The sequence below is a fragment of the Oryzias latipes genome, chromosome 12 (assembly GCF_053564925.1).
Source record: "Oryzias latipes strain Hd-rR chromosome 12, Olatipes_Hd-rR_3.1".
NCBI classification, from domain to species: domain Eukaryota; kingdom Metazoa; phylum Chordata; class Actinopteri; order Beloniformes; family Adrianichthyidae; genus Oryzias; species Oryzias latipes.
In genome coordinates, this window is record NC_136248.1 from 18,907,726 (window position 1) to 18,930,124 (window position 22,399).

The following is a 22,399-nucleotide window of genomic DNA, read 5'->3' on the forward strand; positions in this document are numbered from 1 at the left end:
TGAAATGAGCCGAGTCACATCCATTAGAGTGTATAAAACAGTCACTTTAATTTCCAACATTTCAGACTCAAGTATATGAGCAATGGCATTAGACAGCCTGTAAAAGCAGCTATAAAAAGATGTTTAAAAGCAAGTAGTTATCTTTTCAGGAAAAAGTTGAGAAAGCCCTAAAAATAGGGACACTGCGATTTTCTGCAATCATGTCCAGACTAAATCACCTGTAAGAAACTCTAATCCCGTCTCTTTCTGCTTTAGTGAGGAAAGCCCGGGACTTAAGAACAGAAAGTAAGGAGCTGGCAGCAATGTGCTCCTGACTAGCTGTCGACTCATGGCGAGATACTGTGCTAAACGTGACAGGGATGCTGAGAGGCTATGTGCTGGATTAAGGCCCAGGCAGCTGCTTCAGTGGCCTCCTTTTGTCTTTATTCAGATGAAACTTCAAGGGCACATCGTGAAGTAAAACAAACATCATTTGTGAAAGTTCAAAACCTTCAATTATCATCCTAAATAGTTAATTCAGTTCACACGCTTGGATGCACTTCGATTGAGACGCCATGATTAATGTCCTATGGTTATGGAAGGCAATGTTGATCCGTGCAGATCACACATCCTGAGCACTTTCAACGTCACAAATAAGCTTTAGCTACTGTAAATCATGCCCAGACTCTGAAACAGCAGAGGCGAATGTTTTAGAAGCACAAGGCCCGTCTGTTTTGTCACACACAAGAAGAACTGGCAGAAAGGATGGTTAATCGCCTAAGGCTAAATTGACTCTGCTTTTTCTTTCACCACATTCTCTCTTTCTTGTTGTTGTGTTGTCCCATTAATTAGATTTAGCCTTGCTCAGTGCAACCCATGCCGTTTTAAGTCTTTTTGAAGTGTGGGACTAAAATAAAGGCAAGAAGGTGGACAGAAGGCACGAAGGATAAAAAAACAACAACAAGGGTTTAAAGACCCACTCCAATGAAAATTGTATTTTCGCTGTTTTTAACATGTTGTTGTAGCATTTCTCTCCTTTTTAAGTATTTCTTTATTCAAATGGTGGCAAATCAGGAGCAGATTAAAAAAAAACTCTGTTTGAAAAAGCTTGCAGTTGTTCCGTACAAACTATAATGAGCCAGCCACAACCTCTCTCCTCCGCTTTATGCTGATGAATCCAACCAAACAGGCATTTGGCTCAGGACTGTAAAACTGGACAGCTCCACCATTTTTTTTACACTGCTAATGCTAGGTTGAGGTGGACTGTAAACTAGCAGGAGAGTGTAAACAAAGCTAATGTCAGAAGTCCCTCCCCACTACCTAACCACTAAAAACTATTCAGCACGGCACTATTTAGTTCCTTGGATTTTAAAACCAATTCGGACACAATGCTACTTTTTTTTTTCATGGCATATATGATGTCACAGATTTTTTGTAAAAACGTTATGATAATAATAATAATAAATACACACATTTTATGAAAACTATTTATGAATCTATTGTGTTCTGATGGTGAAAACCTGGACGATTTGTTTAAAAAAATTAATTAAATACATTTTTTCCATAATAAATTGTTCACACACACAATTCATTGTGGTCTATAATATATTTATTTATCTAGTGAGCATTGATGCACTGTGGCATTTCACAGACACTTCTGAGAAATATTTAGGGCATTCCGTTTTGGAATTGTAGATCCTTACAGCACTAAAAAATGGCAAATGCACCATATACACACTACGTAGTGAGTAGTGAAGGTGTGAGTGATCGAGCGGCCAATGAGGACAACAGAAGTTTATCAAAAATGAAAGTTTTAATTTTTCTCAAAAAATGTAAAAAGATGAACAAACTGGGCCCTTAAAAGAGGTCAACAGAAACATAATTAACTCAGGCAAAACCTTTAACTTAACCAACTGAACAGACCAAGTAACAGAAACAAACTGACCTAACCAAAGACAGAACAGGGGAACATATATAGTGGCTGATCATACCACTTGAGAAACATGGGGGGGAACTAACATGACTACACAAACATTTAACAAAGACTATAAAGACAAGACTAAACACAAAACTTGGTCTCCTAGTGGAAGAGAAAAAAATCAAAAACTGAACAAAATGAATAATGACCAACAGAAGCAAAGCAAATAAACATTAAATAAGTCCATTGGTTTCTCCCCTGGAGGCTTCAGTAGATGGTGCCTTCCTAATTGCCTGACTGGAGTATTTAAAGGCTGTGAAGACTTGAGCTCCTCCTTTGCCAGTCCTCACAGCACAGCTCCAGGAGCAGAACCTCAGCCACACCCATAGCGACCAGTAGCCCCCTCAGCACTGGCAACTCAAAAACAGGTGACATTAATTAAACAAACCAAAATAAGTAAACTAAACAAGTGTCCATGTGCTAGAAATTATTGAAAATAGATAATGAATGTATATTTTAACTCAAAGAAATGTGTGCATTTATTCAAGAATAGAGAATCTGAAATAATAAAATTAAAAAGAAAGTGTGCAATGCTGAAGGGAGGTTACCGCCATGTTGTTTGTGGGTGTGGCAGGGTATGCTGCCATCACAGAAGGTATTCAGGCACAACGAAAAAGTTGATTGAAAATGAGCATAGGCTTACTCCACACTAATGTTCCCACCTCAACACAATTTCATTACTGCCACACTGCAAAAACTATACCCTAGAAAACAGAGGTTTGTCTGTTGTTTTGGCTAAAAACAGCATAATGGTAATAAAAAAGACCGCTTGGAATGCTTTTGCAATAGATCAAAAGATGATCAGAGTGTGATTGCAAAGGAGAAAAAGTAGATATTTTCTGTAGAAAATGTAGCCTTATTCTTGCTTGTATTATTTATTTCCATCCCTTTATAAAACTTGAATTTCAGTTTTTGTGTTTAAGTGATGGCTTTATCAAATTTCCTGTTTTCAGGAGGCTGACTCGCTCAAGTCCACCAACAAGATATGCCGCCAACTGATTTATCACTTGTCTCCCCACTCCAAGTGGAAGAGACAGGGCGTGCCCAGGAGGAAGACTCAGGCCTGGTGGGTGTGTGTGAGTGTGTGAAGCCATGCCAACACTCCTCAGAATGCAATGTCCCAGGGGTGCTAAATGCCTCCTGACCAAATGCATCAGTGCCTCTTAAAATTCCCCAGAGTTGCCCTAAAATTCTGAAACAAAAAAGTTTTCAGCCTGATCCAGCAAAACTTTCTCCCTTTGAGATCTGTACCCCGAGAGCATCCTTGGCTTTTAAGCTGAATCAGCAAATGTCATTTTCTTGTATATGTCAAATGCAAATTTTACATTTTCTTTGACATTTTTAGATACAATGAGTCTAGAATGTTGATGACTCTTATGCTAACATTTAAAATTTATGATAACCAGAAATGAATTTTTCACTAAGCACTATACTTTTTTATTTTGAGTTGCATATTTTCCCCTTATTCTGCACGGTTTTTAGGTATCTGGGTAATTTTATTGGTATTTTTCCATAATTCACTTGAATCATCACTTAACTGAACTCCTTTCACCTTGACATTGTTTTAAATATTACATACTGCCATAGAGATCTTTGTAAGCAAGAAAAAACACAATCGCAATTTAGTAATTTAAGAATTCTTAACCTGCTGCTCATTCCAAGGCTTTTTAACTTAAGATAGGAGAGGAGAAAAAGCACAACCTGTAGGTGATGAATTTAGGATAGGTTAAATTACAGGAAATCTTTTAAACTATACAGCAGTGTCAAACCAAGATGTAAGAAAAACCACTGTTAAAAGTTGGTGTTTGCCCTCTATTAACATAAGCTAATTTTAGCTTATGCTAACTGTCTAAATGCTAACTTATCAAAAATATTAAAGCATTCATTCCACATGTTTGTAATGGCACTATAACTCAATCAGCGTCAGTCTGTTGACATTGTACTTTAGGATCAATACTGCATGTTTGAAACAGGTGCCAGGTAGTTTCCCTCATGCAAAAGCAAAACTAAACTAGAGCTGTGCTGAGCAGAGCAACTTCCTGTTTGAAGCCTATGAGCATTGAATTTTCAGCTCTTGAACAGCCTTATTGAGCGTGTTCCAATAATTGCTAATAACTGCTGTGGCTGTTTTTCCCTTCTAGTTACCCATAAAGGCACAAACTTACTGTCCATCTTTGCCCCTTCATTGAGCCAAGTAGGTTCAAGTGGAAAAGAAGCGTGCTGTAATTTGTCAGAGTGAGTGTTCATTGCTGTTTGTCTCTGAGCTTGTGGTCATGTCAGGTTGTCTGTCCAGAATGTAATCCACCTCCATCCCATTAACAGCCAGGACAGGCTCTGTTCCTTTCAACCATAAAGAGGATTATTGAGGGGGGAAAAAAATAAAGAAAAAGCTTTTTTTAATTTTGCACTTTATAGATTGCAACACATGATTTTACCCCTTGGCAGTTGCACGACTTGGTAAACAGTTTGTATCTGAGGCAAAATAGAGGAAACAAGTTCTTCTGATGCTTGATGATTTCGCAAGAGATTGGAGGATTTTGGAAGAGGGGGGTGTGAAGTTGAAGGAAATGGCACTCAAAAAGAGTGATCAAAGTCGCAGCAGTTCAAACTTGTGTTCAACTGACAGTAATGTCTTTATGAATTTACTATGCCTTAGTTCTCCAAACCGTAATTGGCCCCAACTTGCAGGTTTCAGGGCTTTCAAGGTTCCTTAGAATCTGTTTTTGAGACCTCCCACTGACCTGCTACTGTGAAGAAATACATAATCATAAAACTTTACATTTCACTTGCAATATGTCCCTCAGGCACTGTCATTTTAACATAAACAGCGTGATATGCAACAAGATTAGACTTGATTTTGTCAGGAGGCTATAATAAAAAAAAACACTCCATTGAGCTTGTCTCAGCCAGTCAGGGTTACGTAAGCACGGTGCTAAATCCTGTGGCAGCCCCACACTCTGCTGATATAACCAAGCAATCCACTTCACAGATATACAATAAAGCCGCACCCCTCATTTGTTGATTAAAAATGAAATGAATCAGGTCATGCCTCGGAGGAGGAGGGAAGAAATAAGAGGAAGAGCCTCTTCTTGCCCCATTTTCTTGCTGGTTTTGAATCAAAACAAACTTCTAACACAGGATAATCATGGCAAAAAGCACCTTGTCTTTTGATATGTGTATTTTCAAACCAATTTAAATCTGAACAATAGGGAAAACAAAAGAGAAATATTTTTATCCACAAAAAAAACAATGTTAGAATGTAAAGAATATTACATATAATCAGACAGAAAATATGTATAATTTTTAAACTATCTTGCATCAAAACATTCAAAGCATCTTTTTTCTGTTGCACTTGTATTGTTGCTTTAATGATCAGAAGTCGTTAGTTGTTTTGCACAGGTGCAATGTTGTAAACCTTTTCCCTGAGAGTTTTTAGAACAGCGTTCATGTCTGAGCTTGTTTCTATTTAGAAAGATGACTTTCAGAACAGTTGTGACAAAAATAAGTCTTGCAACACCTTTAACATGTGTTTATTTCTTTTTCCTCAAAGTGATTGCCAAAAAAGATTTTAAGTAAAACTCCCAGATAAGTCACTTATGAGAATCTAGGATTTTGGAAATGCATGACTGGACGGTTTGAGGCAGACTGTGAGCACTTTAGTTCAAAGACGGCTTTTACTTCCTGATGCAATTGTTATTTTTTTCTGCAGATGATTCTTTTTTTTTGTCTCTTGTTTTTTTGATAGGCATCAAAATGACTTTAATTGAGACAAACTAACTGGCTACAGTTGTAAAAGCTGGAATGATATAAAGAAAATTCGAATCAAATATTGAAGCTTCCCGTTTTGTTGCATCAGTAATGGGTGGGGAAGAAAGTGTAAATAGATGGATGTCAGGAAGTAGAGAAAGACTTGCTCTGTGCCATCAGTCCCGCCTACAACTCAGAGGTGAATTTCTAATGAACTCCTTCCTTTCTGCAGAAACTCTGTCCTAGAAAACAATGCTTTTAAAATAGATCAAAAGATGATTGGAGTGGGTATTTAAACATGAAAGTCTGTAGCTATAGCAACACCAATCAAACTGATGTTTAAATGTCAAAACCCAATTTGTTTGTAGTCAGCAGAAAAAAAAGTTAAAGGTCACCCTAATTGTAAAATCTGAAGAAAATGTCACGCTTTTGGTGTTTTTTGGTAGAGATTAAATGTGGTACTATACCAAAACCCTGTGGCACACCACACTTGAAGAGATTAGCATTGCTCAAGTGACAAAAAAAACACCAGTGTTAATGGATGCCAACCTGCTCAAACAAACATATTCGTTGGTAAAAGAAACAACAGACTCAAATGAGAAAAAGAAAACTTGAGTTCTATTTTGTCCCACTCTCTTGGTAGCGATATTTCAAAATAACACTCAACAAAACAACAAAGCAGGCTCTCCCAGTGAGCTCATTAGCAACCGCCATGTCTTTCACAGCCTGAGCTGCAACCATCCACACAGCAACAGCATGCCACTGTTAGACTCAAAGCAGACGGTTTCTTTTCTCTGGGAATAGGAATATCTTTGAATTAAATTAGACATCACAACATTTTCAAAAAGCTTCCCTTTCATGTCATTTTTTTTCTCCTTCTTCTTACTCCTGCCCATCTTTTCCTCCATAACCTCTCCACTCTCCTTTCCTGTTGTCTTCCCCCTGAACCTCCACTCCACCTTGTTTAAAATCCCCTCCTCGCATTGATTTTCTTGCCCTCTGTCTAGTGAGATCCCATTTTGTTCAACAGTTGCCATACACAGCAGTTGTGCAGTTTGAGCTGAGGCTCTGGGGAAGCGCTGTGTCAGACGGAAAGTGGAATCACTGCAAGGTTGCTCCATAAAAGTCATGTTTATTCTTCCTTCCTTAAGCCTCTCTCTGAAATCTTCAAGAATTCTTTTTTTTTCATGCATATTACAATAAAATTGTACAAATTTGTTTCCTTTGTGAACTAAATCAAAGGATAAATGCAGCTGCACTTTGTGGTATAAATTGGTGTGTTTTAGTGAAGTCAAAGCTTGCAGTTGAAAATGTTTGGGAGATAACATAAAAAGCATAAATCTGCCCAAATGACTGAGGGCATCTTCGCTCAGTTCATATCATAAATGCCACATAAGTCTGTCCCAGGTATGGCAATCTCATTTCTCTCTGCAGCAGCAGGAGCCGTATGTTCTGGGAAGCACACTTTCGCCGATTCCCTGGAGGGGGGTTGCCAATGTTTTCGCGATTGATATTGAATTTCAGATTAATGAAGCTCATATTTTTTATTAGACTCAAACTGCCATTGCAGCAGGGTTTGAAGAGATTGGAATCTTCTCATAAATTCACTTTTATTTGCTGCCGAAAGCTGTGTTAGATCAGCTTTTGCAGACGCAATTAAAGAAATTACTGCAGATAAAGAGCAATATCTCTTTACATTTTCTGCATCAGCCTTTTCAAAATACTAGAAACACTGATAAACATTGTTAAAAGTTTCCCTGATCACATTGCTTTGTGAGATTCTTTTAAATGCTGATAGTGAGAGTGAAGAAGGTGTCTGTGACAGCTGTCTGAGCAGGTGTCATTAGCTGCAGGTGAGTGCTGGAAACTGTCTGAATTCTGATAATTGACCCAGACCTCATGCTGCTCACACCAAAGCTCCTCTCCACCCACAGCTCACAGAGCTGCAGAACCCTTCCAAAAAATCATTTCCTCATTTTTTTAGTATTTACAAAAAGCTGGATCGTGGCTGACCACAGAACACAGACACCTCACAAATTAACTTGCAGAATAGTACAAGTTCTGCTCAGTGAGTCAATCAACATTGAACAGGACTTGTTCTTACAAGTGAACATTTGACCAATTTATCACGAAGATGAGGTTTAAAGTCATCTAATCTTTTTTTATCTTCACTTTAGAAAATCAGCTTTCTTTTTCCTTATTGTCCTACATTTCACCCATGCTATCTAAAAGCAATAATAAATGGCTTTTCTTAGCCAAATGTCACCAGAAATTAGAGGATGTTGGCTCTTGATGAACTTGTCACCCTGGTGAGACAGAAAATTGGCCAGATGTCTGCTGCTGCTGAACAAATTCTCCAACAAAAGACAAACGATGCGGTTAACGTAAGGGTAGGTAGTTCAACTCCGGTGCCCTTGAGCAAGGCATTTGAATTTGCCTTCAGGGGTCACCACAGAGCAGAGATTTTCATGCCACATGCCCTTCCTGATACAACCCTGTGTTTTATCCGGGCTGGGGACCAGACTTCCTTGTGGCTACATGGTTAGCCAGTAGCATGAAGGGTCTTGCCTATAACGACCCACACTGTATGAAGCTTATTGCACCCCCTGGGGAACAAACCTGTGGCATCCCATACACCGGCCCCACATGACACTGAGCCATCCAGCCGCCAAACATGGTTTTTTGAATGGAAACCGAAAAATTACATGTTGATGTCTTATCATGATTAGAATCGAAACATGAACTCCACTGAGATTTTTGTTAACTTTATTTGGCAGGTGTGAAAGCTCCCCAATCTGAAAATAAGGGTGCAGTCCAGCAGCAATGGGAATTAACACTGACCAAACACATCGGAAGTGAACTAAGAAACCTACATCAAGTAAAAAAGGGGAAAGTCTCCTCTGCAGTAAGACAGATTAAGTTGTTTTTATCTTTGGTATTAAAATTACTTTTAGGAGAAAGTAGAATTTGAAATCAGACCAAGTCTACATGACAATATTTTTTAGTAATAAACTTAATGATGATACATTTCCAAATCTACATTTTTGTAAATTTGTGTCCCCTTAAAAATTCTCCATTGCATTTATGAAATGTGTTCAAAGCTTTTCTTTTTTCCACCAATCCTTGGTGTGAATCCGGACTTGAGCTCCACAGAGAATCAGGACCAGCGGTGGTGTGAACAAGGCAGTGAATCAAAAAGATTTATCATTATTTACTGACTGTTTCACGGCGGTTACATTCTGAAGCAACATTGTCAGATTCTGTGTGTATCTAGCTGAAGCCCACGCCTTTTTCCCCTCTGCTGCTTCATTACCAGTGCGCTGTACTGTGCCTTCATACGTCGGTGGAATAATTTCCCTAATCTTCACAGGACTTACCTACAGTGGAAAAGCATTCATGTAAATTTTGTTGTAATCTTTTGATGAATATTTTTGCAAGGGAGATGAAATCCTCTGAAATGAAAGTCAAACATGATTTATAAAAAATAAATTTGTCACAGAAATTACAGGATCCTTGGATTTTTGCATTCTGCTGTATTTTAAGATGCATGCTAACTTTCCTTTCAAATCATGGTGTTGTTTCACTCTACCGCTGCATGCTTGTGATCATTTAAAAACCTGCAGTCCTTCCAAACATATGTATTTTCATAACTAAATTTAAATTACTTGAAAATTTTTATTGAGCTGCAGTGCTGCAAGAAAATTCAGTCTTCCCTAATCACTAAATGTTTTCTGCCTGCCTCAGCTCAGCGGCTGAAAGCTCATTTCCACATGTGGCACTTCCCGTCATCCTGTCATTTCCAATTCAAACTACGGCAAGCATTAGCCCATAGAAAAACTGCCGAGGCATCTTCATTACAGCTGCAGCGTGTAGTTGTTTAGCCTGTAAAAAGTTGCTAGATGTGTAATGTCTTGGAGTTCTTTATTTCTATATTTTAGCCATCCCCCTCTACAACTTCAAAAACATCTCTCAAACCTGCCGAAGGCAGAGCGTTTTACTTTTTTACTGTTACATACAAAGGAAAAGATACAGTAAAATTCCCCTTAGCTGCATTTTTGTGAGTCCTGATAGTCCTGATCTCCTTAGAGATTGATACATCGCTTCTAATATTTTTTTTATTTTTTTTCTTTATTATACACAGTTTTGTTTTATATTCACAAATATTTCATTATTATTTAATTTTTATTAAGAGCTGCCATTTTTGAGATGTTCAACACCGACATGATGTTGACTGAGGAAATGCCCACTCTTGCATAAATTAACATTGTTTAAACATTCATCATTTACTGTCAGGAAATTTTAGAATAAACATGATTTTAAAAGAAATAGCTATGTGTAAATTTAATTGACTTTAATCCCATCTTGGAACTTGTTTTTGTATTTTTACGCCATCTGGTATATACTGTATAGTTAGCATCTGTCACATTTGAACTAGTCACATGCTTGTTTAGCTGCCTCTGCAGGGGAAAGCTGCAGGCTGTGAGATACATCATGTTTATGCCACTACACAATTATTGTAATTCTGCTTAACTAACAAATAGGTACATTTTTTGCATGAAATTCACATTTTTGTAAAAGCGTTCAAATCTTTGGAATTGAGTTTTTTTATTTTTCCATCATTTAAGGTGGGGTCATCTAACCATGGACTGCTTGAATACTAACAGCAATTATAGTTTTGTCGCCTTTTAACACAAAAAACCCTGAAGAGGCAAAATCGTGCTGTTTGAATGCTATGTAATTTTAATCAAATGAGTTTACACTAACATTAACTTTGACTTTGGCATTTGGGAATAAAAACCAAGAGGAATGTAATAGAAGAGATTTTTCTGCCACTTAGACCCCAAAAACCCCCAAATTACAAAAGTTTTGTTTTGCTAAATACTCAAGAATATGTACATAACAGCATACATACTGTGCAGGCAGGTGTGAAAACATGCAGCCATCATAGAATGCTTTCAAAACTATAATATAATTACTTATTTTTGCCAATTTACAAAGTGAGCTAACATGGAACTTTGTCAAACTGAGTGAGGTAATTTGTAGAGTTATGGTCAGATGTATTATTAACCAATGACACCAGACAGGTGTTAATGATTATCAAATCACACGTGGGTTGAGATCCAGTCTTAAACTGAAACCAAAACTCTGCCACCAAGGTGAGGTTGTGGAAGACAGTTTCATGTCAAGATTCACAAGGTAGTTCTACTGCATCAGCAAAGTCTCTGCCAGACAAAGATTTCAAAGCAGACTGGGGTTTTGAGATGAGATGTTCAAGCTCTTTTGAAGAAGCACAAAGATATGGATAACCATGACGATGGTAGACATGGTGGTCCATCAAGGAAACTAAATGCTGCAGATAATACTGAAATCAGAAGATGGCCAGCAGTGGCCTTGGTACAGAAGTGATTGAAACCAGTGGGACCCAGGTACATCCATCTAATGTTTAGATATGTCTGGTCAGAAGTAGCCTTCATGGAAGAATTCAGGCCAAAGAGTCAAACGTCAAATGTAGAAAAACAGGATGTAGAGACTCAAGAATGCAGGAAAAAAGCAGCAGGTTTTCCAGACTGATGGATCAAAATTAAAAATATATTAAAAATATTTGGTCGTAGAAGGCAGTTTGTTCATGAAAGGGCTGGAGAACAGCATAATAATGAGTGTCTGCAGGCAACAGTGAAGCACGGTGGAGGTTCCTTAAAGGTTTGAGGCTGCATTTCTGCAAATGGGGTTGGAGATTTGGTCACAATTAATAGTGGGAAAAAAAGGCAGATTCTCATCCATAATGCAAAACCATCAGGGAGGGGGATGATTTACTTCAAATTTCTTCTGCAGCAAGATGATGACCACAAAGTCATTAAGAACTGTCTTCAGCATAGAGATGAGCAAGTGCTGTCATGGCCCCACAGAGCCCCCACCTTAGCATCATGGAATATGTTTGAGATCACACAAGAGACAGAAGAAAGCCTGTCCACAAAGATGTTTGGAACAGCCTATTAGACAAGTTCCCTCACAAACTGTGTGCAAATGTACCAAGAAGAGTTGATGCTGTTTGAAGGCGAAGGATGATCTTACAAAAAGTTGATTTCGATGTGTCTTTTTTCTTTATTATTTGCATTTCGTTGGTTTATGGAAATGACAAACAGTTCCATTTTTAAACCATATTTTACAGCAATTTCTACACCTGCCTAAAACTTATACTCGGCACTGTGTGCTTATTACATAAGCATATTCAGACGTATACCTATATGTATAAATTCTAGACTAAATGTTTCATTCCTCTAATGCAGCAGTTTCCATGCCCTTTATCTAGCACAAAAGTGCATGCATCATCTACAGATGACACATGTTTTACTTCTTTTTATGAAGCTAATAAACACCCAGCAGTGCTCCCACGGAGCTCTGACACAGCAAGTCTGACCTCCAACTCCTGACTCCCCAGGCGTGTTTGAAACCCGCCTCTTTTCCAGTGCTAAGCTAGGCAGTTGAAACAGCTGCTGGTCAGGTTTCCACTCACAGAAAAAGAATCTTACTTGACTCCATTGCAACACCAACCTTGTTGCCTTTGCTTTCCATTTGACCTCCACTTTGAAAGACATAAAGATCCTGCCACCATCCTCTTCTATTAATAATTGAGGGCTTCCCACAGCACAAACAGATCCTGCAGGATGAGTAGAAGGAAGGAAGATAAGATCAGAGTTTTTCCTTTGAGTCTTCAGGGCACAGGGCTTTATTGTATAGTAATCAGAAAGTTATACGGTTTAATTAGTAAAACTTTTGCTCTGTTTTTTCTCATCAAACAGAAATCCAATATCTTATTGTATTCAACGAAGTCTTTAATGGGTCCAAAGTATTTTTTTTTAAAAGTCAGTGCTGTTTTTTCTGACACCTCACTTATGGAATCCCTCCCCTTTAGTCTGATTCAACTTCATTTTCAACAGTGGCCCTAAAGTACAAATTACACCAAGAAACCACTCAACCCAAAAACATTAAAGATCAAAACAACAATTAAAAAATCAAAACAAATAATAAAAAAAAACATTACATTTACAAAATCAAATCAAAATGAAAAAAACAAAACACAATTTTCAGTTCAACTTTCGATTGAAATAATGGGCAACTGTCATCATCCAATCAGCAATGTCATATAGTACCTAGCTTTTCCGATTTCTTCTTTTCTTCCATTTTTTAACATTTCAGTTTGATTTGTGGAAATTACTTTTGTTTTCAAAAAAAAAATATTGTTTTTTTTGCAAAGACAGCAAATCATAGGTACCATGGGACATCACTGATTGGATGATGATGTGTGTCCATAAATTCAACCGAAAGTTATTTGGCATGAAGTAATTCTGGAAATGCAATGTACTAATCTTAAAACTTTTATTAGTCTGCAGACATTTAAGACCCATTTGAAAAAACCTAAACATCAGCACTCAAATGTCATCATCCAATTACCAAGGTCTCATAGTACCTACCTTTTCTGGTTACTTTGCATTTAGTGATCCGTTGGTGTGATTTGTACTTCAGGGCCACCATATTTTTCCCCCATTACCCAAGCTTTCTGTCTGAATTTGGAAACCTGTTCATTTTATTACTAGTTTCATAATAGTGACTTTGCTTATCACAGATGACACAATCATCCTGCTTTATGGTATGCTGTTGTGCAATCCCAACTGTTTTCCAAGGTGTTCAATACTTTTCATGATATGCTTCAGTTTATGTTTATTTTTAGTATAGTGCAGTGTATCTTGTGTTCCCTCTTCTCTCCTTCATGTCTGACATGTTTACTGCATTCATTGGCACAGTCCCTTTGAGAATTTGATGATGGAGTAGCTTAAAGCTCCTGAAGGTTTATTGCACTCAACAGACTCTTGAGTCCTTCTTTACCCTTTTTCTAATTAAACCCACACCTTCTGACTTGCACAAAGGATGATCGAGATTAACTCGTTCGCATTTACAGACCCACTCCCATGAAAAATTTGCTTTTAGTGCTTTTTTTCTTGTGGCAGATTTCTTTTCTGATGAAATAGGGCATACATAAAGAATATTAGGCTTCGAATTGCTTTTCCTGGTATTTATTTATCCAAATTGTTGTGAATCAGGGGCAGATAAAAAATACAGTTGGAAGAGCTTTGTAGGTGTGACGTAGAAGCTATACTGTGACAAGGCACCAGCTTCGTTCTCCATTCCAATGCATCCACTTCTATACGACGACATCAATGTACGTCTTCGTTTTCCTCGTCCGAGTTGGCATCTGACTCAAAACTAATCGGCTGGATAGCTCCAATATTGCTTGCCATTTTTGTTGCACCGGTAATGTCATGCTACTTTCAAACTGGGCTCAGAAACGTACGTTCAAGCAACCACTTCCAATGAAATGTCTTTGATAATGCACGAACATGAGCGTTTCTGGCTTTGAGATTCAAAACCCTTGCATTCACATGTCGCTGCTCAAGTTCTTAAGTTCGTTTTTGGGGTCTACATACAAACCGCATAGTCATTGATCGTGTGTTGAAAGTTAAACCAGTTGAACTTTGACCAGTTGGGGACTCGGATTTGGTAGTGACATATGGATAGCGTGCTTTTCAAAACACAAAGTACCAACCATTTGAAAAGGAATCATGGAGGAGAAATATATGATTGGGATTTGTGCCTGGACGGAACTATATGACACTAAAGCTTTCATAGATCAGAATAAAGCTGTGAAAGAAAAAGCCTGGAGCAAGATTCACAAGATTTACACTCCAACATTTTGCACCAAGTGTTTTGTAACTGTGAGTACGTGCACTCATATCGGGTAACAACAGCTCAGTGTAAATACTGTATGCTAAAAGCGAGTTCAAGAACCCGCATTCATAAACCTTTTGCTGTATAAACACAGCAAAAGGTTGGGATGAGGGGCTGTAAGCTATATCAGGAGAGAGTGTAAACAGGTGGATGATGGGAAGGGGGCAGGCTTACTTTACACCAACAGTCCCGCCCACAACTTAGAGGTGAATTTCTAATGAACTACAGCTGCTCTGCAGAAAATGGCATAATTACAAGTAAAAGACCACTGGGAACGCTTTTACAATACATCAGAAAGATTGGAGTGGGGCTTTAAATGGTTTTGAGTGCATGTGCGTTCAGAAAGCATCCTGTCTCTTAAAGTTTTATCTTAAACAAACTGACAGATCAAAGATGTCCAAGTGCTGAACATCTCAGAGCTGCTTCATTTACAATGCACAATGGAGGCAGCCCTAATCAGCCCATCCGCTAAATGTTTCACTGAAATTTAATCCAAATCCAAAAGAGCTTTGAGGCTATTTTTTCCTCCCCAGAAAATGTGCTATTATCCCTGTGAAATTATAGGACAGTGGCTGGTATGTGCAGCCGCTGCCTTTCACAGCATCAGTTTGACAGTTGCATTATTGAGGAAAAGGCAGATTCAACCATTTGCCCATGAGAGAGGGCTAATTAACCCAGGCCAGACTACCTTAAAGCACATGAAGGAAGTATTTGATGCTTAACAAGAAGAGGAATCAAATTACTCAAATCTGCAGATGAGATTTTCAGCACTGAAGCTTACAGTCACAAGCATGAAGGCACACAGAGATAAAACATGAGAACAGAAATCAAGGAGCAGCACAAAGTTGAGCCTGGCAGGCTCTCCCACGCCTCAGTCAGACTTTCACTCCTGAGTTACAGAGACGCCTGAAGCCAAAACAGCACAGATCAATTAGAGGAATAAACAAGTCAAGACCAAACCATTGATGAAGTGGCATTGATCAAGCCTTCTGTTTAGTCTGTGAAAGGGCGTCCATATTCAGCGTTTGGTCAGACAGGGTTCATCTGAACGAATCATAAAGCATTTGTCTTCATGCTGGTTATTTCTTCACAATCATGAATGTAATATTTTCTATTAACAAGGTCAGAGAAACCCTATTCTAAACCACATCAATGATTGATTTCTAATAAATAGAAAGTCCAGAATTGTATTGGTTAAATGGTAAAAATAGAAGCAATTGGAAAAAAAGGAAGATTTCAGTAAATTTTAAATTTTTCTGAGTTGTTGATCAAAACTGCTTAAAACCTTGTATATTTGCTGTCCCCAGACCATTGTATTTAAGAATTTCTTGAGAATGCACTTGGGGAAAAAAATTCTGTTTTCTTAACTTTCTTGGAGACTTTCTGCAGACACTTGCTTTGTCTCGTCCTCGTCTGACCGCAGCTGGCCCTTTTCTTGGCCTAAATCCACATCGTTCATCTGCTGCCAAAAGGCTGCGAGTGACTCCCTCCAAACACTGCACAATTTTCATCCATCCTGTTTAGGTTTCGCTACATTAAAATGTCACCTCTTTTTGGATACTTGGCTCACCAAAGCAGACTGGTATGACCACTTACACTTGCTTACAGCTCCATAGTCATAGTAAAAATAGAGCCCAAAAATTAGACTAAAAACAGATTATACTTCCACTATAGGATAATAAAAGTAAAGCAATCGAGTCTCATGTTTTAGAAAAATAAACAGTAAACGTGATTTTTTTTTTTTGGTAATCTAACATTTCTAAGGCCCAAATCTTGTTTTTTTATTTTATTTTATTTTTTTTACTTTTAACAGATGGTCAAACCTGGCTGGTCCTATAAGAAAAAAATGATTGTCCTCTTAATCTAATAACTAGCTGTGGCACGCTTGGCAGCATCAAATGCAATCAAGCTTTTGCAATAATTGGCAATGAGTGTTTCACATCTGTGCAGGAGTTGTAGTCCTCTTTGAAAAATTGCTTTAATTTATCTGCACTGGAGGGTATTTTCAGCAAAAACGGCCTGTTTGAGGTTGCAACATGATATCTTCCTTGAGGGTTAAGATTTGCAATGATAAAAAGAAATGTATTGAAATGTATTTCCTTATGGTTTGTTTTGATTTAAGGTGGACTCCCCCACAGATGCTATTTTTTCCAGTTACTTTCTATTTTGTGTGAACACTAAATGGAGCTGCAAAAAACAGGCATAAAGTTACTCCAGCAGTTTTAATAATTATCTGGATGAGTTTGAGGTTCTGTGATTTCTTCATTTGTGGATTGTTTTTTTTTTCTTACTCTGATTTTTGGATTCCCAAAAAGCCTCAGGAATCTCCTGGATTGATGAAGGTTTATCTCAGTTTCATCTGGTTGTCGTTCTGTTCAGTACAGTGGCAGTAAATATGTATTAGGTTTTGTTGCGTACTCTGTGCAAGCGTTGCTGTTAGCAACAATTTTAAAGGGCTTTTGTTATTAAGGCATTAAAATTCAAACATCGGCCTCAGTAAAGTCTTTGCTGGACTCACAAGCAACATGACTGAACATGTAATCAATAATAGGCACTTTAATGCATTACCAGGACATACGCCCCCCCCAAGAGTTTAATTAAATCCCACAATAAATGAGCCAACTAAAGCTTCCACCACGCCCTCCTATATTTGTTGATTTTACTTATTTATATAGAGAGATTAAGTAAAGCAGAACTTCGTTTTGGGAGGGGCAAGACAGGATGCCACTGGCTTTTATTCACACCCCTGTCACAATGTTGCTTTATTTTTCATGTTGAAATATAAGTGAGCGTTAAGTCCTGACCGCGTTTTCTTTGCCTGGTTCATCCCTCACGCTCTCCGTCTTTTCTCAGCTGTTGAAACAGTTTAGTTTCTTTAAAAGAAAATTGATGGGCAGAATGGTGAAGCAGGGAGGCAGCAGACTAATGACGAGCACTTTCCTTTCACTAGGAGAGACAGCCAGACTGAGCGGAGACTAACCTGACACCAAGTGGCACAGGAGTATGGGCTGGAAAATGTGTGTGAACGCAGAAATCAATCGATATGCCCTTTAAAGGTGGAGACTTAATGTTCTCTAAAGATGCATATTCACATAAACCTGCTTGTACGTGGCAAAAACCCACAGAACAAAATTTCAAATTGACCATAGTTTATCTGTTGTGCTCTGACAGAAGATTTTTATATTCATTAGTCTATAACCATTGTCTCCAGAAAAGATCAAACAGCTGCAGAATTATGATTTATGCCGTCCAGTGAGGTGTAACAGATTCAATCAGTCGTTAGCAGCAAGCTGTAGCTCTGAAACCCTTCTCTGTTTAATGGAAATGTGCAGGTTTTCTTTTCACCTTTTCCATGTCTTTGCCTGCAGCATTAACGTGACAAAGCCCAGATGTTTCATACCTGTACGGCTTATGTAACAACAGAGCCGGAGGGAGCCCTGTTCAAAAAATTAACAACTTCCCGGAGGACAGACAAGCTACGGAAAGCAATTAAGACCCTCGGATTGAACCCACATTTTAACCGCCAATAGTTTGACACATGAGACTAAGTTCTTATTAGATTGCTGCAGTTACAACAGTAACTCCTGAGGATGTCAATAGATGGATTTCCTCCGGTTATTTGTTTTATTTTTAAATGAGTCTCGGCACAGGGGATGCTAGCAATCATGAAATGATTATGTAGACACATTTTTTTTTAAGCTGTGGGATGTGAACCACAGCAAGCAGGACTGGCAGTCACGACCAACGCGATGTGGCTTTTTTCTTGTTTACAATATTATGGATTGATTGGGATGGACTGAGGCATATGCTGTTGCTGCAAAAAATGCTAGCTGTGCTGCTGGGCCTGCAGCCAGCCGAGCAGCCTGTGGGTGGAAGTGTGTTCACCAAACCCGGGGGCAGTGGATTTGGAAGGAAGTCTAAGGTTGTCTAGGTTCTGTCTCATTAAAAACACATTACATCTCTGCCTCCCCATGAGCACATACTCTTTGCTCCCGCTACATGGACATGTAAGAGGAAAATCTGTAGAAGCGACAGGAACCCCCTCCTCCCATAAATAAATCAGTTTGGACAATTGTTTTATCAGACTGACACAGAAACTCCAGCGCGTGCCTGCAAACCTCCAGAAGTCACAGAAATGGGTCAAAAATATGTCGCAGATTTTCTGCATTGCCTTAATGTTGCCGCGAACGCTGATACATCTGATAGACCAACATGAGTTAATCAATGTGAGATTCTTCTCTGTTTTTTCATGCCTGTTTTTGAATATTTTGGTCTTTTGGTCACAAACATGGACGAACATCATAGCTGCAGGCTGATATAAATGTTGATGGTCATGTTGTTCTGTTCTCAGAAATTCTCATGAGTCTGAGATAGCCCGCAGTCTTTTCATCCCAGCAACAAAGTCATTCCTACTTTGATAATATGCTCACACTAGTACTAACCAACTACTTATCAAGCATTAATTTCAAGAAAATGTAGGTATTGTTCTAAGTTGCATTCATAAACAATAAACTTGCAAAACCTTCTTTTGGTTTTCAATTACTTATAGTATAAATGGTTCGAAAAAAAAAATAAAGACAAGCAAAACATATTTTCTTCTTCGAATAACTGACAAGATCCCCTTTTGGAGCTTTTTTTTGTTTTTTACAAACCCCAAGATTCATTAGGAAAATATTGTATTCACTTTACCTAAAGGGCATGAGTGATATTTGAATAAAATAATTGTTTCTAGGACTCATCAACAGTTTAGTCCCATGTCTCGTATATATATATATATATATATATATATATATATATATATATATATATATATATATATATATATATATATATATATATATATATATATATATATATAAAAAATGGATTACTTTTTCTTTCTATAGATTAAATCGGAACATTAAGGATAGAATGTATTGCTTTTTATGATCAATTAACTATTCTACATTTAATTTAATTAAAATTGAAATGAAGTTTTTTCAAGCAGAAGAAATAGCTAAAAAAGAAAGAACGAGTGTATTTCCTTCAGCAGATATAGTTCAGCGAGTCTGCACAAAAGAAAGAGGTGAAAGAAAATGAGCAGGAGAGAAGATGTGAGGGAGGGAGAGACGAATTATAGCCTACGCCTGGAATCAATAATCTTACGAATCACAGCATCGGTGTGCCACAGATCTTTCTCTTTCCCTTAACCAAGCAGAGGGGATGACAGATGCAAAGAGCGCAGCCTGTCGATTTATGAGGCTTGCAGACAGAGGAAAGAGAGATGCAGGGAGTGTCCTTAGTGCTCCTTACAAGCTAAAAGAGCTATTAAAAATAAGCAAGTTCAGCTTTTCATAGCATTCAGCAAAATAAAGTGTTTGACTTTTCTGTCACCTGTTGCTCTGTTTTTAAACTTAAAACAGTCCAAACAAAAAAAAAATACTATTTTCTAATGACAGTTGATGCTCATATTCATCCACAGGGTTGCTGGAGCCTATCCCAGCTATTGTTGGGCAAAGGCAAGGAACCACTAAACAGGTCGCCAGTCTGTTGCAGAGATACACAATTACTCAATAGGGACAATTTAGAACCAGCAGTTAGCCTATGAAGCATGGTTTTGGACCGTGGGAGAACGCTGGGTGCACAGAGAAAACCCACGAGGAGAACATGCAAACTCCACACAGAAAGGCCACAGCTGGGATTTGAAATGGAACCTTGGTCAGCTTCTTTGAATTGTCCACCAATTCTCATACATTTCCCAATTTGTGCTTTATAGTTCCTAACTCTAGAAAAAATGTTTTTAAAATGCCTTTGAGGTACATTTTGCATTTGTAATAAGCTAAAAAAAAAAACAAGAAGGAACATTTAACATCTTTCCATGAAATAATCCATCACATAGACCAAGTACACTACGTTAGGACACGCTTGACTGTTTAATTTATGAGTCTTACTGCCTGAGGATTCTTATTAAAATTGCCTCTTTCTGCTCATTTGGGGAATTTAACAATTTGATTCCCTACATGGTTCAAATGGAAAAAGTCCGGCAGTTAATTGTCTCATTTTGTAAATGCTGCCGGCTACCCTGTCACTCCAAAAATGCAGACATAGGTGACCAGATGTAAAAAAATAAGAAAAAAAACATAAATAGGCCCTGTCAGGCTGGCAAACCCAGTTACCGGTACTTGTTTTGCTTTATGAGCCATTCTGCATAGTTTTTTGAACGCTATTGTGGGTGTTTTGACTTGAAGACTGTGGATGCTGGCTGCTTTTCACAGACATTTTTCAGTCTGTGAGCAGAACTTTGCTGTTAAGTGGTTCAGACTGAGTGACATGGAAATGCTAATTCCCTTTTCTGCATTATTGCTTGCTGAATTCTCCACACTGGTAGAAGCTGCTATCCTTTCTGTGCACATTGCACGTCCTCAGACCTGTTAATAAAGGTGGTTCCTGATTAGTTGTTTATCTTTATCTAACAGGTTACAAGTACCAAAAAACAGATGCATTTTAATGGTGTTTGCCAGAAATGGCCTCTTACAGTATAGATCGGAGATCCAATTTGTGAACCAAAAGATAATCAGTGTTTTTCTTGTCCTTAAACAGTCTGAAGACCACCCTAAAGAAGAAACTGTCAGGTGACGTGATCAATCTGTCAGGAATTCCGCTGTCTGGAAGAGATGTCCACCGTGTGGCCTTCTATCTTCAGACCGGCGGTGAGGCGGTGTCAGCCGTGGACCTGAGCTTCACTATGATGCAAGATGAGAGCTTGCGGTTGCTGTTGCCCTACCTGAGCTGTCTGCCCAAGCTGACCACACTTGCCATCAATGGAAACCGCCTGACATCAGCCATTCTGAAAGACCTGACGGACGCAGTGAAGGACCCTAAGAAGTTCCCCAGCCTGGCATGGATCGACCTGGGCAACAATGTCGATGTCTTCACCATCCCACAGCCACTGCTCGTGGCCCTGCGCCGCCGCTTCGGTTTACGCAGCAGCCTGCCCACCATTTATGAATACAGAGAGGAGCAGGCTTTCGGGAGCTACAACCCAAACATGGAGACGTCAGTGGAGGAGCCCAGTCAGTATGAAGAGGCAGAGGAAGACGACAGAGAAGAAGACAGGCTGGAGCTTCAGGCTTGGGGCTTCGGAGAAGAAAACATGCCAAAAAATGTGCCGCTCCACTTCTGTGGGAGTTGATTTCTCGAAGCAACTTTCTCTGTGGATGGAACATCTTTTGCCCTCAAGCCCAACCAGCTTTTTGGCATCAGAGTTACCGACGGTGTTGACACTGACCCTGAAACTCAGACCTCAACAATATTAACTGCATAGAATCTCCCTATGAATGCTGTGATTTTTGCAGGTATATCAGCAGCTGAACCTTCAGTGTAAAAGCATTTAAGGACTGACATGACCTTTATTCACCCAGAGAAATTATTTAGGCTTACTGTTTTCCAGTGTTTTTCTGCTTCAGCTTATGTTTTTTACCACACAGGTTTCCATTATCTTTACATGTCCCACTGAAGAACATGGGGAGTAAGTGCCTTGCACAAGGGCAGGTTAGTGGGTAAGACATGTTTCAAGGCAGTCCAAAAGTGTTCAGACACTGTTAAGTTTTACACATTTTCTTTGGTGTCAGATTCATTATTAAACAATGGTTTTTAATCCATGACTTTTTTTAAATTTGACATTTTTTAAACCACAAAATAACCTACAACCTCTGCTCCCATCAGACAACAATCAAATTAAACCATGAAGCATGATAGAACCTCATCAAGATGATCCAAACATCATCATTTTATGTTGTTAAGCAAAGGAGAGGAGCAAGCTTTGAAAAAAAACGTTACATTAATCACAGAAAATCTGCAGGAGTGAGTTTACAAAAGTTTTTTGTGGACCCTAAAATCTCAGTTCATTCTCAGAGCTCAGGATCTTGGGAG

The 22,399-nt window shown here is 38.5% G+C and overlaps 1 protein-coding gene across 1 annotated transcript in view; it reads left to right on the forward strand.

Moving 5' to 3' along the window:
* Window positions 1-22,131, forward strand: part of lrrc75bb (leucine rich repeat containing 75Bb) — a 30,895-nt gene extending 8,764 nt beyond the window's left edge. The window contains exons 3-4 of the mRNA XM_004074932.5: window positions 2,911-3,023; window positions 21,068-22,131. Coding sequence (XP_004074980.1) covers window positions 2,911-3,023; window positions 21,068-21,659 — 705 coding nt within the window. The 3' untranslated portion in view covers window positions 21,660-22,131. The remainder of the gene's footprint in view (window positions 1-2,910; window positions 3,024-21,067) is intronic.
* The last annotated feature ends 268 nt before the right edge of the window (window positions 22,132-22,399 follow it).